General features: G+C 39.2%; 1 protein-coding gene across 2 annotated transcripts in view; it reads left to right on the top strand.

Moving 5' to 3' along the window:
• The window catches only part of LOC145998750 (polyamine-transporting ATPase 13A3-like), a 72004-nt gene that overhangs the window by 26872 nt on the left and 26444 nt on the right, over window positions 1–18688 (top strand). For both annotated transcript variants that reach the window (XM_083135300.1, XM_083135301.1), the window contains exons 10-13: window positions 6899–7087; window positions 8460–8669; window positions 12019–12108; window positions 17774–17875. In XM_083135300.1, the coding sequence (XP_082991426.1) occupies window positions 6899–7087; window positions 8460–8669; window positions 12019–12108; window positions 17774–17875 (591 nt within the window). The remainder of the gene's footprint in view (window positions 1–6898; window positions 7088–8459; window positions 8670–12018; window positions 12109–17773; window positions 17876–18688) is intronic.

Genomic DNA, 18688 nt, shown 5'->3' with positions numbered 1-18688 from the left:
AAATCATAAGCAACAAAATCTAAAAGTTCTAAAATTTGATACAGGAAAGTTTACTGATGAAGAATTAAGAAAGATTACCAAATTAAACTGTCAAATAGATTTGATGTTTTGCAGGATTTAAATGATGATGAAAATATAAATGAAACCGACGTAAATAATAATTGGGAGCACATACGTAATGCAATAGAATCAGCAGCTAAAGAAACTATAGGATACCTTAAACCAAGAAAAAGTAAGCCATGGTTTGATAATGAATGTCATAATCTAATAGAAATAAGAAATCAGGCTAGACTTAGGTGGTTAAATAACTCTGATGATACAAATCTACACAATTATAATAGAATAAAGCGAGAAGTTAACCGCATGTTTAGAAGTAAAAAAAGAGATTATTTGAAAAGCAAAATTAACGAAATTGAAACAAACAGCAAAAATGAAAATATCAGAGATTTATATAAAGGTGTAAATGAGTTTAGAAAGGGGTGGCGACCTAAAGTAAACTTGATAAAAGATAAAGATGGTGATTTTCTAGCTGACCCAAGTGATATTCTAAATAGATGGAAGAACTACTTTAATGACCTTTTAAATGTCCATGTAGAAGATAAATCAGAAGTAAATGAAGTACACACAGCAGAACCTTTAGTTCCAGAACCTAACTTGACTGAAGTTAAAGATGTTATTAAAAGGCTAAAGAATAACAAAGCACCTGGCATTGATTTAATACCAGCTGAGTTAATTAAATATGGTGGAAATTCATTATTATGTCAAATTCATAAATTAATTTGTTTAATATGGAATAAAGAAGAAATCCCTCAACAGTGGAAAGAATCCATAATTGTTCCTGTGTTTAAAAAAGGTGATAAAATGAACTGCAATAATTACCGTGGAATTTCTCTACTCTCAACAACATATAAAATATTATCTAACATTATTTTAACAAGACTAACCCCATATGCTAATGAAATTATAGGTGTTCTAATTATTGATAACAACTCGTTTGAACCAGTTTCCAAATTCAAATATTTAGGAGTAATATTAACAAATGAAAATTATATTAAAAAGGAAATAAAAAGTAGTCTTAATTCAGGAAATGCATGTTACTTCTCTCTTCATAAACTTTTGTCTTCTCGTTTAATATCTAAGAAACTAAAAGTTAAAATATACAAAACCGTAATTTTGCCTGTAGTATTATATGGATGTGAAACTTGGTCCCTTACATTGAAAGAGGAACATAAATTGAGAGTATTTGAAAATAAGATCCTTAGGAAAATCTTTGGACCTAAAAGGGATGAGGAGACAGGTGAGTGGAGAAGGTTACATAATTTAGAAGTTCATAATTTGTATTCATGTCCAGATATTATTAGAATAATTAAATCAAGAAGACTTAGGTGGGCAGGCCATGTGGCACGAATGGGAGAGGAAAGAGGAGTTTACAGGATTCTTGTTGGGAAACCTGATGGTGAGAGACCTGTAGGAAGGCCAAGACGAAGATGGAGGGACAACGTTGAGATAGACCTAAGGAAAATTGGTAGGGATGGAAAAGAGTATATAGATCTTGCTCAAGATAGGGAAAGATGGAAGGCCTGTGTTGCTGCAGCCATGAACCTTCGGGTTTAAGAAGGCTAGAGAGTTAGTTAGTTAGTTAGTAGTTAAATAATAAATCTTTTGCTACGGCATAATTTGGTGTCTTTGCAACAAGGACAATGATATTTTCACTATGCTGTTGGAGAGCACCTTAAAGAGGGTATGGTAGCGAATTAAAGAACACAGTTGAAACTGTGAAAGTCAGATGTGAAATATACGACATGTGCTTATATTTCAATTCAGATGCATTCAATTTCATAATAAAAAAAAGTGTTTATGTTTTAGGTAGAAATGTGGTTGATTGCCAGTCCTTTTTAATTTATTTAAAATTTGAAATTGATGGGTTTATCCTTGACCTGTGTTGAGATTTTTATTATTACATCTCGGTACATTTTTTGTATCACAATAGATCGGATTTTGTAACTTATTAATGCTGTTGAATTGGTTTTCCTGATGACTTGATATGTTGAGAAAGACCCCAATTCAGAAGTTTTTAGATCGCTTGAAATGTTCAAGTCTCTTTCAAATTGTTCTGATAGTCCTGGCAATGTAATATTGTTGACAATTGCATTCAATATCATAACTGTAACATCGGTATGTAGTATTGTTTGTGGTCTCCAGATTCTTTGCCTATCTTGGAGGTTGATTTAGAGATAATCTTTATGCCGTATGGTAGTAATTTTGTGGTTGGCAAATGGCAAAGCTGCATTACTTCTTGTGATATATATATATATATATATATATATATATATATATATATATATATATATATATACAGGGTGTTGCAAAATACCTGTTACAACGCTTGGGAGGTGATTCTACAAGTAAAAACAAGGAAAAAATGTCATGTGAAAAAATGTCGAAATCGGCACCGTTTTCGAGTGACAGGCGTGCGAAAATCGCCTCACACCATGTGTAAAGTACAATAACTCAAGAAGGAAGAAATATATCAATGTCGGAATAAAATAATACAAACAAAATCGTACCTGGTGAATACAAGGGTGCATCAATTGAGGCCCAGTGTAAATTGCGCAAGGGGACTCTCAAAGAAAGTGGGGAATCCCCTGATGGAAAATACAAGAAATTTACTACTATCTTCTACATAATGTTGAGATCGGAATGTAGCCAGTAAAAAATGGCGACGTATGTCCACATGTCTCACTACTGCTGGGACACCGTCCCACACCCGGGAAATAGGAAAATAACTGCAAATCTCCTGTTGTACACGGTTCACATTGCGGTTCGAAGAAAAGAAACCAATTTGTCGCATGTCTCACTACTGCTGGGACACCATCCCAAATGGAAAAAAATACTGGAAAATCATAAAAAAAAGTTTTCAATCCCTTAATGTTGACACACTACTTTGCAGTACGAAAAACAAAAGTTAAACAATGGCCACATGTCGTTAGGCTGTACATATACTACAAGAGAGCTCCCCAAAGAAAGTGGGTAATCCTCGAAGGAATGAAGACGGAGAATGGCGAGAAAACGCACACAATGGCATGTAACATTTCCAGGCACAGCACATCTGGAAGGGATTCCACTGAGAAGCGCACAAGCTCCGCACATGCAGATCGACGGTATGAAGTACAGCGATATCTAGCATCTTCACTCGTACCTTTCACTAAAGGACACTATGTGGTGCTGATAGGGGCTCACACAAACACCGGTATACTCAGAGACGTTGTTGAAAATGTCCGCCATTGACTTCAAGACAAAGATGGCATCGGCGAAGCACTGATTGTCTGGTACGTGCAAATACCTCTGGCATGTCACCAATTGTCCCAGCAGCGGCACTAACACGAGCAACGAGATCCTCAGCACTTTCCACAGGGGTTTCATACACGAGCCTTTTCATTTCTCCCCACACAAAGAAATCCAGTGGTGTGAGGTCGGGGGAACGAGGTGGCCACGGTAAAGGTCCACCCCTGCCAATCCAACGATCGCCGAAAATATCGTTGAGTAAGACTCTGGCTCCCCGGTCGAAATGTGCGGGGGCGCCGTCGTGTTGAAACCAGATACGTTGTCTACCTGCCAGTGGCACGTTTTCCAAAAGTTCAGGTAATACGTCATGTAGAAACACCCGATAATTCCCACCACACAAAGTAGATGGCAAAATGTACGGGCCTATCAAGTGGTCACCTACTACGCCACACCACACATTCACTGCGAACCTATGTTGATGATGGCGCACAATGATTGCATGAGGATTGTCCATATCCCAGACGTGGCTGTTGTGGCTATTGAACATGCCGTCCCTGGTGAACATTGCCTCATCGGTCCACAAAACTATTGTTGGGAACTCTGGAATGGAAAGAGTTTGTTGCACGTACCATTGGCAGAAATCCATGCGTAGGGGAAAGTCCGTGGGCAGTATGTGGTGCACCTTATGCAATTTGTATGGGTGCAATCCCTCCTCTCGAAGAACGCGGAACACATTGCTATGGTGGGTTTGTTGAGTACGAGCAATGACACGTGTGCTGGTGTCAGGACGGTCTCGTATCGCGTCCAACACGTCCTCTTCAAATTGCACAGTGCGCACAGTGCGGGGTCTTCCACAATCCCACCTACGGGGTAGTAGAGATCCAGTTTCACGCAGTCGAGCATCAAGTCTTTGAAAGAGTGCATGTGCTGGTAATCGCCTATTGGGAAAACGTTCGTGATACAAACGACGTGCTTCACGGCTGTTTCGGTTTGCCTCTCCATAAACGAGATGCATATCAGCAAGCTCGTGGGTAGAGTACTCCACCATTGTCTTGTTCGAGAACTGCCCAGAAACAGGGGCACTTTCCCTCCGAGTGACGGATCACAACTACCGTGATTAGCACCCACGTAATGTCACACAGGTGTCCACGCAGTTGTTGCAAACCGAGAAAGAACACGGGAATACGTACTCTACGTACAGTATTCCTTAGCGCAATTCAACCATACACACACGCCAGACTAAACTCCACGCTGCGAGACGCAGAACAAGACAGGAAAAACAACGGTCGACTACAGTCTCTACGTAGTATCCACCAACACTAATACGTAACAGGTGACCTACACTCACAGCGCCTCTAGTGGAGCTTTCTGTACCAATTAGCTGAAATCAATCTGAGCGTAATTTGACGGCATAGCGTCATTTTCGAGTGAATTTCCTATTTCCCGAGTGTGGGACGGTGTCCCAGCAGTAGTGGGACATGTGGACATACGTCGTCATTTTTTACTGCCTACATTCCGATCTCAACATTATGTAGAAAATAGTAGTAAATTTCCTATATTTTCCATCGGGATTCCCCACTTTCTTTGAGAGTCACCTTGCGCAATTTACACTGGGCCTCAATTGCTGCACCATTGTATTCGTCAGGCACGATTTTGTTTGTATTCTTTTATTCCGACATTGATATCTTTCTTCCTTCTTGAGTTATTGTACTTTACGCATGGTGTGAGGCGATTTTCGCACGCCTGTCACTCGCAAACGGTGCCGATTTCGACATTTTTTCACATGACATTTTTTCCTCGTTTTTACTTGTCGAACCACCTCCCAAGCGTTGTAACAGGTATTTTGCAACACCCTGTATATATATATATATATATATATATATATATATATATATATATATATATATATATATAATGGATAAAAGCAAGGAGGGCCAAAAGGGCTAAGTAAAAATCAAAGAAGGTAAAATGAAACACTCACCGGACAGTAGAATTCACCTGGACGCACTCCCCCAACCAGATCACCTTCCTGGATGTGGACGTGCACATCGAGGGAGGACACCTGACTACCTCCATCCACATAAAACCCACCAACCACATGCAATACCTGCACTTCTCCAGCTCCCACCCATTCCACACCAAAAAAGCCATTCCATTCTCTCTGGCCCTCAGGGGACAGCGCCTGAACACTTCACCCACCTCCCGGCAGAATTTTAACCTCCGCCTACACCAGGCCCTGGTTAACCGTGGATATCCCTCCATCCTGGTCACCAAGCAAATATCGCGAGCTGCCTCACATACCACTACCACCAAGAAACCTGCTGCCACCAACCCACCTGCACTCATCACCCAATATCATCCCCACCTCAACAAAATCAGGCACACACTGCACTCTCTTCTCCCAATCCTCCACAGTGATCCCGAAACCAAAAACATATTTCCCGACAAACCCAGGGTGGTTTTCAAATACCCCCCTAACCTCCAAAACATCCTGGTCCACAACACTCCTTCACCACACATCCAACACCCCCCCTGCCCATAAATGCAACCACCCCAGGTGCAAGACCTGCCCCATCCTCATCACTTCTCACACCCTCCAGGTGCACACGGCCACTGGCAAATTTACCCTCCATCCCAAAGGGACCTGCCATGCCTCAAACCTTATCTACATCCTCACCTGCAACATCTGTGGTGATTTTTACCTGGGAGAAACATCAACGGCCCTCAACCTCCACATCAATAACCACCGCTCCTCCACCCACAACCTGGACTTCACTGTCGCTGTCCACACCAACCACCACAACATCAGTTTCAACGACTGCTTCCGGGTAGCGATCATCCACCTCCTACCCCAACCAGCCAACACCTCTGTTCGCAAAAGATGGGAGATGGCCTATATATCGGCCATGAGTGCAACCACTCCATCTGGCCTGAACAAGGCCACCCAGTAATGCCCAACCCTCACCCACCCTCCTGCCCTCCCTCCCAACTCATCCTACGCACTCACAGTTTACGACGAGCCTGGTGACGAAACAGTGTTTTTTTCGTTCTACGCACCGCTTCTTCTTCGATGGGGACCTGGCAACTCTGCAGGGCCCCAACTTCCTGTTCCGTCTATTTCTCCTCACACCGATGATGCTATGAAATTAGCGAAAATTTTGAATTTTTCTACTGTCCGGTGAGTGTTTCCTTTTACCTTCTTTGATATATATATATATTTATTAGGTATGGGACCGATTAATCAGTACTCTATCGTTATCGGCCGATATAGGCATATCGGTGTATCAGTTTATCAGTAAAATTATTGATAAATATCTGATAATTTAGAGCAAAATTCTTCCATTTTGTTGTAATTTTTATGGATAATCTCCATGCCCTACTTTCTAAAAAAGTAAATGTATAAATATGCAATTTCTTTTTCACTGCAGTCACCTTGAAACACACATTTATTAAGGAGGTCAATGAACCTTTCAGGTTCTTCAAGAACCATTTCTAATTTTATATCGGATCAGTAGAATATCAGTTATCGGTATTAGTAAATTTTATATCTGTACTTTATCGGTATCAGCCAAAATTTCATATCGGCCCATCCCTAATATTTATTTTATTTCAGGCTGATATAGAAACAATTCTGCTGCGAACATTGGATATAATAACAATAGTAGTTCCACCTGCTTTGCCAGCTGCAATGACTGTGGGTACTGTCTATGCTCAGAATCGGCTGCAAAAGAAGGGAATATTTTGCATTTCTCCACCCAGGATAAATGTTTGCGGAAAATTGAAATTGATTTGTTTTGACAAGGTGAGTATTTTTATTAATGTGTGTGTGTTGGTACAGATCTTGCTATTCAGTGCTAAACATGTTCACTTCAAGGAGATATGCTCCTAGCTTGCATTTGAAGTTAGGTTGGTTTCCATATGTTTTCTTCATATACAGTATTTTTTTCCTGCAATAAACCAAAGAGGTAGAAAAGCAATGTAAAGTGACCTAATTCAATCAATTTTAACTGTGTTATATAACCTTCTCCCTCATTTGTTTTTCATTCCTTTTTAAGACTAAATATTTTCCTATGATTTTTTTCCCCAAGAAATCCCTTTATGGACCATGCATATGTGTAATTTGGCAGGGGCAAAAGGGCACTTGCTCCCTCCAAAAGTCATTACACTTTACAAATGTCATTCTGTCAATTCAACCAAAAAAAGAGTTTTTTTGGAACACATGCTCTCAGATTTTTATGAAACTTGGCACATTTAATCCTTCCATGGTGGTGAGAAACGACATTTTTTTCTCTTTAACTTCTCTGGTTTCATTTTTATAGCCACTCAAACTTTCAGATTCATCTTTTCTTCCATTCCCATAGCCTCCAAGAGTGAGCTGCACTGTCTTGGAATAATAATTCTATCTCCCTTATAAATTATTTTGAAACTTCACAACAATGTTAACCAAACAATAAGAATTCCAGAAAAAAGGTGCGGACATATCACATTTATATTTTAGTACACTAATAAATTATTATTATTTTTTGGATCGAAAACATGGTTTACTAAAATTTGAATTATCATTGAATGGGAAAGGTGCAATGCCAACACAAGTATTTTTAAAATGAACTTGGATCATGTATCTAACTTACCTAGCAAAAAAATTCATTCCTTCTGACAATATGACAACTTATTTCTGATTTTTTTTTAAAAATTACCAGATTTTATATTTTTCAAATTAACTCAAAATATCATTAAAGCAAATATTTAGAGCATAAAATTTTAAATAAGTTTTTCATGGATGTCTGAAAGGTGGGGCAAGGGGAGCCGTGTCCCCTTCCCTTAAAAATGATTGACTTTTACTTCTATTAAAATCTCTTGGGATGTGAGGAGCAAAGTAATAATTTGTAATTTCGCAAAGTAACAGTTTTTTAGCAAATAAACGTGGATGTTAAATTTGAGATGGAAAGCTTTTCAAGTCTGCCCCCCCCCCCAAGTTAAGCCCCAAGTTCTAATCTGCCCCCTCCCCCCAAAAAATAGGCCCAAGTTATGCCCATGGAACCATGTTACAAATCCATATGTTACTACAGGAAAAAAAAAAGGAATGTTAAAATGGATAGAAAAAGAAAGGAATCCTCAGTTATTGCACAGTTAATTTGTCAGCTAAGGATAGTGTCTTTTTTACACTCTTGCAGACTGGAACGCTCACTGAAGAAGGACTTGATTTGTGGGGAGTTATAGAAAGGAAAGAAGAGATATTTGATCGCCCTGTGACTGATGTCACCACTCTGTCACCAAGGTCTCCCATTCTAGCAGCAATGGCCACCTGTCACTCGTTAACACGTATTCAAGGTGCACTGACTGGTGATCCTCTGGACCTGAAAATGTTTGAAGCTACAAAATGGGTAAGCATGAAATTGCAGGTTTTGAAACAACAAGTATTTATCTTTAAACGGTCACTAACAAGTTGTTCCAACAGGTTGATGTGGTGACTGAGACATCATCCAGTTGAGAAAGTACCGTGCATTCATTTCGATCTTCAGCCGAGAGATCGGGAGAAGCGTGGCAGGCGGCGCTGACGGAGATGCCGACATTTGCGGCCTGTAATGTCCGCTTATTTTTATGGACATATGCAGACATTTATATAAATATTGCAAAACGAGCACTAACCTGTGTTATAAGAGTTCGGTTTTAATTTTAGTAGCTTAGTGGCTGTATGTGCTGATGATTTTGATACGCTCATCTCCTGTGAAACACGACATAGAGGTTTGTTTGGAGAACGTTCTAACGTTGCACCAATTTCATCGAGTTTTGCTTCGGTTAGAATCCGTTGTTTTTGCTTAGGTGTTTTAAAATTTAACGATCCAGTTTCTCATAATTTAAGGACAAGATGTCTAACTGTATCTCTATGTGGAGGTAAAGCACCTGGGAATTTCTTTACAAATTGACTACACACGTATCGACACGACACGACACGTGTCATACATAAAAATTATTTGTTCTAACGTAAACCTTGCGGCTGGCATTCCAATCGTCTCACTGACACAACACACATACACACATCAAATATCACAAAAAAGTAACGGCAAGTAACCAAGAGTAACACTCTTGCGCCCAGTACGAAATTAACACGCTCTTGGTTTACATCTGCTCGCCACTATATTCACCGCTCTGTTTTCTTCTAGTTGCGAAGGAACAAAAAACTCAAGCTCAGAGATTTCGGATTGCAAGGAAGCTCACGAAAACCATTGACTTTTAACGGTTCGTCTGCAGCGTGATCTTGATACAGGGTTGCACATTCGAAACCTCCAAATGATCCCCATCGACACAAAACTCTTTCAAGGATATAAATTTAAGCAGGACGTTTCTGGTCAAAACTATGATTAAAATTCATGATGGTTGCGGTAAACGCGGTATAAAATTACTTACGTGAAATTTAGAAGATTCCACACTTCCGCATTGCAGGCGGAAGTGTGGAATCTTCTAAATTTCACGTAAGTAATATGATTAAATTATTTTTTTTTCTGTGGCTCTTAACATCATTTCTAAAGCGTATTTATTTGTGTGATGAATTACAGAAGAACTTTCATGTGTTATAACACAGGTTAGTGCTTGTTTTGCAATATTTATATAAATGTCTGCGTATGACCATAAAAATAAGCGGGCATTACAGGCCACAAATGTCGGCATCTCCGTCAGCGCGGCCCACCATGCTTCTCCCGATCTCTCGGCTGAAGATCAAAATGAACGCACGGTATAATTGGTATGGTATGGTATGGTGTTTGGGATTGGTGTGTTGCAAGGTAAAAAGAAAAGAAGAAGAAGAAATTAATGAGCCAGGAAAACTAAATGGAACACCAAACATAACAAAATATTTGGTTATAAGCCATATGTAGGGGCATGCATATTTAGTTTGTGACAAAAACATAATTGGAAATAACACATTGTAATGTTTATTTTTTCATGTTTTTCATCGATGTGAGGTGCATTATGCTATGATATTTTGTCACGAAATGATGCGAAATGAAGTGAAAAATGCGAAATGGTCTCCTAAATATGAAATTTAGTGTTTCTTGACCGACGTGACACCTTCTGAGGTCTAAATTATTGTGTGAGTTATGCAAATCACAGAAAATTGATTAATTCTGCTATAAATATTTCGTAAGCAAAAATGAACTCCTTTACACAGGAATAAACTTAATATGTACTCTGATAACTATATAAATGTGATACTAAAAGTGAAATGTTAATTTTTTTTAATAAGTATAGTTTTTTAATCAAATTTAGGTTTTTATTCACCATTTTATCACTGTAATGCCATTTTATATACCGCTTTTGATCCCAAAATATGCCCAGTTTTTGTACCGAAATCTTGATCTTTTATTCACCATAAATATGTGGCTGAAGTCATGTGTCATTTAATATATCCATAATCTACCATATTTTGAATTTGATTTTATTTTTAATTTATGATACTCTTGCTTTTAGTTTCACACCAAACTTAGAAATTAGTAAAATTTACTTTCCATACATTTTTCTGTTTTAACAGAAAACCTGCTTATCGCAACATACAATTCATCATCTGCTTAAAAGTTAAAATGATAATTAAACACTTATATTTGAAAAATAATATGGTTTCTAGTAATTGGATATTTATCAGGTATTAATAATTATTTCAGAAGCAAAAATGAACTCCTTTACACAGGAATGAACTTAATATGAGAAAGAGCCCAATTCAGAAGTTTTTAGCTCCCTTGAAATGTTCAAGTCTCTTTCGAATTGTTCTGATAGTCCTGGCAATGTAGTATTGTTGACAATTGCATTCAATATCATAACTGTAACATCGGTATGTAGTATTGTTTCAGCTGAATGGTTAGCATTCCTCTATTTGGTGTAAATGGTTCCAGGGTTAATCACTAGGAGAGACTCAAAAAAATTCTGTGTTGACTCAGCATTATGACATAGTGAGGGCAGTAGGGTGTCTGTGTGTGTGTGTGTGTTGGGAGTGGAGACTACTTGAAAAGAACATGTAGCAGGCTTCAGTGTAGATACAGTGGAACCTTGATTTTATGTTTTTCAGGGGGCTAAGATGAAAAAAACTTAAAATGCGGGAATATGTAAAATTGAGGAAAATTTTGTAACATTTTGCTATGTTGGAACCATCAAGATTGAATGTATAATGTGGGAAAATGTAAAATCCTGGAACTTAAAATTGGGGTTCCACTGTAGTCATATAACAGCTATGTTGGGACTTAATGCACTGATCAAGCTTCAGCAATAAAAAGTTGCCTGGTCCTTGGATTTTTTTTCACATGTAAGTTTAAAAAATATGCCAGTTTCAATTTGTAATAATTTTTTTCAACTTCTTGCCTCTATTCTCAAGAAATACACTAAAATTAGAGGATTAAAATAAAAATACGTTAGCAGATGCAGTGCCTTGGGGGTCAAATGCACTGGTTAGTCAATTAATGGTTTTATTAAAGGCCTGGCCTGGCCATGAGTGTTCCTTGGTGAATGTCCATCCTTTCATCAGTTTCATCAAATCGCCATTCATCCCTGTAATGATTAGCCAAAAGTGGCAGAAATATATCGTAGAAGAAAAAAGGTAAATTTAAATAGATGTATATGCTCCACAAGTTGTTCATCGATATAAATGATGACATTCTGTCATCAGTGTGGAGAAAGAGATGTTATATAATAAATAGCATGTGGAGATTGTATAAATATTTAATATTTTCTATCTTTTTAACTCAGGAACTCGACGAACCTGGTCAAGATGATACATCTCGATATGATCTTCTTGTACCTGCTACTGTTCGTCCTTCTCAGAAGTTGTCACAGCAGGTACATTTTATTTCTTGGTTTTTAAAAAACATTTTAACTATTTTGTGTGTGCTTGTGTGTCACAGTTGTTCATTATTCTAAAGTAATGTTTTGTACCATAAAATGTTTGAGATTTATTCCAACTATTAATATTAATTCAAACTATAATTTGTGGTGTGTTTGGAAGGAATGAGGAACGATGAATGAAGTGTAAGTGTATGCGTCAGAACTAGCTGGAATGCAGAATAATGGGAGGGCAAGATATGGTAAAGGTGTTGACGTAAAAAGGTGAATGGCCAATTTAGAGGAAAGGGGAAGACAAAAGTGAGGGGGTACGATTAGAGAGAGGAACCAGAGCACATCGAGGAGAGAATAAGGTCCTCCCAAAACCCAGATAAATCCTAGGCAACCTAGCACCTAAACTTGCGACTGTCTGGGGTTGCATTAGATTATTATTACTATGGGAATAAATGGGTGTTTTATAATTTGTTTGCATGAATTTGTCAGTACTTATTCATTCCGTTTGCCAAGGATGAACAACTGAGGAACACATGTCCATTGAATTAACGTAATTTATCTCTCGCAGCCCTTCCTAATTTCTAGAAACGTGACGAATTATACAGAGGTTGATATGCTTTCATATAAATGCGATTGCAAGGGCACGGTACGGAGCAGGCGCAACGCAGACACGTGAAAGTTTCACCACTGAGGCAGTAGTGTGTGTTGTGTCGGCTAGCAAAGTAGTTGTGTTGGTCGAAGTGTAATGGTGCCGAAAGTGAATCGCTTCTGGGAAGGCTACATTATAGCACTTTCCGATGCACACTTCAGTTGTTCCAGCATAGTTAAACAATGCCACGAACACGGATTTGCTGTTGGACGCTCCACTGTGAATGCCAAAGTGCAACGATATGCAGCGTGACTGCCCCCGGACTGTGTTTTGCCAACGAAACCACATCCGAAATGGACCCCAGTAAAGCTGACACCACCGGTGTTGTGCGGCATTAAGACATTGACAGCGTCGGAGAATCCACTGAAACTGCGTGCTATGGCCAGCTGGTTCCTTGTGTCCCAACCAACCATCCACCGTTCCATTCACCAAAAGTTACGTCTCAAGGCAGTCCATAAGGTGAATGTTCATGCACTGAAATCCAGCCATGTCATGGAACGGAAAACCAACTTTGTCAGTGCACCGAAAGTTATCCACGTGGTTTCATAGTTGTGGCTGCTTTTTGTTACAGGGAGAAATTGAAGCTACGTCGCATTGCCATCAATGTGAAAATCAATGCAGCGTATTATCAGGAACATGTTTTGACTGATATTTACAACAATGAAATCCCCACAATGTATGGTGCAGATACCAACCTCGTGGAGCTGCATCAGGACAAGGCACGAGTCGCACAGCAAAATCATCGCTGGCATTCTACAGACAGATGGAAGCTAGTACCAGGATTCGTGCTATTCCCCTGGGCCTCCCCGATGGTGCAGTGATAGCGTCGTCGCCTTGTAATCAAGGGGTCCCGGGTTCGATATCCGGTGGAGTCACATAGTGGTTCGGATTCCACTTTAAACTGTAGGTCCAGTCCCGATTAACCTTACAGTGCATAAAGTGGACTTAAACCCCCAAATTAATCAAATAATTAATTGTGCTATTCCCCGTGAAGAGTCCTGATGCCTGCCCCATGGACTACTGTGCATTTGGGCTTCTGAAACACTGCCTTTCTTCTCGTAAGGTGTGCACGATTTCCGGCCTCTGGAAAGTAGCCCAACAAGAGTGGAATAATATACCCCTTGTACACTTGCAACGAGGTCTTCTCCAGTGGAAACTGCACTGTCAGGCAATCGTCAAGAGTGCTGGTCGTCACATCGAACACAAAATAGTTCCCTTGGGCAGCTACACAGCGATGGAGGCGTTGTTTCCATTGTTCGTAGCAATGCTGGAAGGCCTCTGCAGGAATACCTTTTAGCTCGTCGGTTACGCTCTTCTGGATATTATCCAAAGTATCAAAATGGCATCCTTTCGAGTGGTTTTTGAGCAAGGGGAATAAAAAAAAGTCACAGGGACTGAGATCCAGTGAATAAGGGGGCTGAGGAACCACAGGAATGTTTTTTTGCCAAAAATTCATTGATGGAGACTGCCGTGTGACATGCTGCATTGTCATGGTGCAGCATCCAATTGCGTCCAATGTCTGGTCGCACACGTGCAATCCTTTTCCTGAGTCTTGCAAGGACTTCATTCGGTACGCACGTTCAAATTTAACTCACTACTGATCATTCTCACAGTCAATCGATGATCTGACCTCACAAGAGACCTCACTCTTTCCACATTGTCATCCGTTTTTGAGGTTGAAGGTCTTCCCGCACAAGGTTCGTCTTCCACTTGTTCTCGGCCTTCTAAAAAGGACTTGTGCCATGTGAACACTTGTGCCCTAGGTAGTGCATGTTCTCCATAAGCCCTTTGTAACTTTTCATAAGTCACAGTAGCGGATTCGCCAAGCTTAACACAAAATTTGATGGCACAACGTTGTTCAAACTTTTGCCAGTCAATTTTCGTAACGCACCTCACAAACACAACTTCACATCAGACCCTCTCAACAGTCGTGTAGCAACTGTAGCAAGTTGAAACTTGTACTGAGTCAACGGCAAGCGTTCATCTACCTGCCATGTGAAGGTGGGGGCAGCAGCATTGCCGGTTCGTGCACAGTGTTGTCAGTCTCATTACTTTCCTAACAGACCACGTATATGGATGTGTATCAGCCCCTGTAGTGGCTGAAGGTTTTAGTTTTCATTCACTCCATATTTTGATGCAGCTTCCATGCATCTTTCTCAAGAATTATGAACCATATGAGCTATATAGAATGCTAGTTGCCAATGGCAACGAGCAAGAATAACAGTGAGTGAGTTAATGTTAATAGTTGTATTGAGAGTGACTCTGTCGAGTCTTCATAGATTCAATTTTTGGATTTAGTTAATTGTTTGTATGTTGTATTTGGTCTAGGAATTAATTCGTGCGGTTGTTACGCACACATTGAAGCTGTAGATCAAACACAAAATACATAAATACCTTAAGAAAAATATTGTCCATCGCGAGCCACCACTTTCGCCCATCTGTCAGGCAAGTTACGGATTCCGTGGCGAAAGAAGTCCTCATCCTTTGAAGCGATCCAGTCAGAGACCCATTTTTCGATATCTTCTGAAGAAGTGAACCGCTGTCCAATCAAATCGTTATTCATGCAGTCGAACAAGTAGTAGTCCGAAGGAGCAACATCTGGTGAATACGGCGGGTGGGGCAAAAACTTCCCATCCAACATTTTCTAAATAGGTTTTGACCGGTTTTGCGACATGTGGGCGAGCGTTATCATGTTGAAAAAAAAAATTATCATGTCTGTTCTCCCATTCTGGTCGTTTCCTGGCCAGAGCTTGCTTCAAACGCATTAATTGTCGTCGATAACGTTCTCCATTAATAGTTTCACCCGGTTGCAGCAGCTCATAGTACACCACACCTTTCATATCCCACCATATGCACAGCATAACCTTTGCACAGTGAATATCTCGTTTCGGTTGTGATGGACCTGGTTCACCTGGCTTCACCCAGGCCTTTTTTCATTTTGGGTTCTCGTAATGGATCCACTTCTCATCGCCAGTAACAATGCTATGCAAAAACCCCTTTCTTTTCTGTCTTTGAAGCAGCAATTTGCAAATGGCTTTTCGTCTTTCAACGTATCTGTCTTTCAATTCATGTGGAACCCAATGTGACATCTTTTGAATCATTCCCATGGCTTTGAGGCATTTGGAAACTGTTGTTTGATCAACGCCTAATGCTTCTGCAAGTTCTTCCTGCGTATGACACGAATTCTGATCTAGCAATGCTCTCAATTCTTCGTCTTCAAATTTTTTTTGGCTGTCCAGGTCGCTCTTGGTCTTCCAGGCCGAAATCACCACTTCTAAACCGTGCAAACCACTTCTGACACATTCGCTCAGCTAGAGCATGGTCACCATACACTTCCACCAAAATACGATGACTTTCGGTAGCACTTTTCCGCATGTTAAAGTAATGAAGCAGAACACCTCGCAAAAACACTTTATCTGGCACGAACTGCACCATGTTCAGTTGACTACAAAATGCTGTTGTTGACATGTCAATCAACTGCCCTATACTACGAACGATGCACGCTGACAGAAGTTTTCAACGCATGTGTGGCTACACGGAACTGTGGGACGATACGCTCGTTATGCCATCTCTTGTCCAGGCGCACGAATTAATTCCTAGACCAAATATATAAAAAAGACGTTAAAAACTGTACTTATGTATGCGAGTATGTTGTTCCTATTTTTCTTTGTGTAGAACGACGTTTCGGAGATTAACTATCCCCTTCTTCAGGTTCGTATGAAAAAACTAGGTACTTAGCATAGTACCACGTCGAAATGTAATATAAGGATTGTGGACAAGGGTTGGTGTGGATACATTTAAAATATTATATCCACGCCCTAGAGGTATATAAAAAGCTTGTCGTTCACTAAAAAAAAACTTGCACAATAAACCTATTCTCATGTTAAAAATGTTAAAAAACTAAGAAAACCTGCATGTATCACTATACAACTTGCAGGTTCGGCCATTCCTGCCCAACTGTGCTTCCTAATCTACATGAAGGTCAGTTCTCCATGAATGTTTTCCTCCCCCCCCTTTATTTTCTCATTTCCCCTTATCATGTCACAAATCCAACGTAAATTCACGTTCTTCCCGGACAGCTTGGATAACTTCCGGAGTGACGTGGAAACCGATATTGGGTTCAATCTTCCAGGCTTTGTCCCATTGTTTGAGGAAATTGATCCACCCTTCTTCTAAATTTCCTTCATCCCTATTAAGATTATTCTTCCCCCCTCTACAAATATTCGCTGTTTCATACACATTTCTTCCTAACTTCCTCTTCTCTTTTCTAATTATCTCCTTTTTTGCGATTCTATGTCCGCTTTCCAAAATGTGTTCTGAGAGACCTGTTTTGGGAACTTTTTCTCTTATATCTGTTTCATGTTCGCTCCATCTTTTACCCATATTTCAACCTGTCTGCCCTATGTACTCCTTCCTACATTGACATTCTATTCGATAAACTCCCTTCTGTTTTTCCGGTATTTCCCTAGTCATCTTTCCTTTCTTATAATCGGTAAAGTATTTTTCCACATTGTTTGGGGCTTTCGTCCTACAAACGATCCCGAAATATCTCGTTATTTTTCCGATTTTTTCGGATACAATTTGATGGTAAGGGATGCCAACGTACTTTACCTTCGCATTTTCGATTTTTTCATTCTCTTTTTGATCTCCTTCCTCTTTTTTGGTTTCTTTCAAATTAATTTTCTGTGCTCTTCCCGCAATCTTATCCATTTCTCTATTTGTATATCCGTTTTTTAATCCTGTTTTTCTTATCCACCGAATTTCGTTGTATTTTTCTTTTCCACTATTGCATAGTCTACCAGCCCTAATAAAAAAGTTTAGGAATACGTTTTTCTTTGTTTATCAACATAAACCACTGCTTTCTTAACAATTCTCACTTCGTAGATATCTGGTAATGTTACATGGAAAAACCCTAGTCTGCTTTTCACTCATTGAATTTGCTTGTGTCTACAAAATCTGTTATAGTAAATACATTGAAACCTAATTAAATAATCTATTAAATGTAACTTGTACCCTTAGGAACTTGAACTGCAAGAGAGGAGAGAAGATTCTCATGCAGCCGGGGATTCAGCAAGTAACAAAACATTTGGAGAAACTCATTCTGAATTTGAAATGGAACAGGTAAGATTAAGAAGAAAATAAATAAATACGTAAATTGAACTTGTTTAAATCTTTACATTTTAGCCAAGGAATAATACATTCAAATGTTGTCCATGACTAGGGTGCAGATTTTTGCCTATTGCCTTTTTTATTCCTTTTTAGTAAAACACAGGCTTTAATGTTTTAAGTTCGTTTCAGGGTGTTTCTAGTCCAAAAATGCATTTTTAAAGTGCCTAATGTCTATTTTGAGGGTTAGTGCTTATGGTAGTATGACATACTCGGAAGTACAAAACAATATATCCATTGTTACTAATATTAAGAAGCGAAGTGTGAAAAAGTCCTTATTCCCTTCCCCCCATCATTACCTTTGCATTATTATGGGATAGATTTATAGAAATGGCTTTATCTTCTAAACTACTGCATCTTTTTGAAGAAATTCAAATTCTGTAATACAGTTGTGTTTTCTTATGGGGTCATTCCACATTAAATCAATGCAAAAAAACGAAGATATTGTCACACACCATCTCAGATTTCGATGAAATTTGATGTATACCCTTATCTTATGGTTGAAAGAAACCCGATAATTTTTTTTCACTCTATCTCAAACGGTTTTCATTTTACAGAAATTCAAAATGTCATTAAATCTGTGTCGTCTGTCACTCTTGAGACCCTCGACACAAGATACCCTTGCTTACATTTGATTTTTGCTCTTTCCAATGATCAGATCTATTTGAAATTCTACACAAAGCTCAATGAAATAATACACCAGCTCTCGAAAAATTGTATAAAAGCCTCAATTTTTTTATAGAAGCCTCAAAAAAGAATAATAATGGA

This window comes from Lepisma saccharinum, chromosome 14, assembly GCF_977018435.1.
Source record: "Lepisma saccharinum chromosome 14, izLepSacc3.1, whole genome shotgun sequence".
NCBI lineage: Eukaryota > Metazoa > Arthropoda > Insecta > Zygentoma > Lepismatidae > Lepisma > Lepisma saccharinum.
The sequence above is the reverse complement of the archived record's forward strand: the minus strand, read 5'-3'. Positions and strand labels throughout refer to the sequence as shown.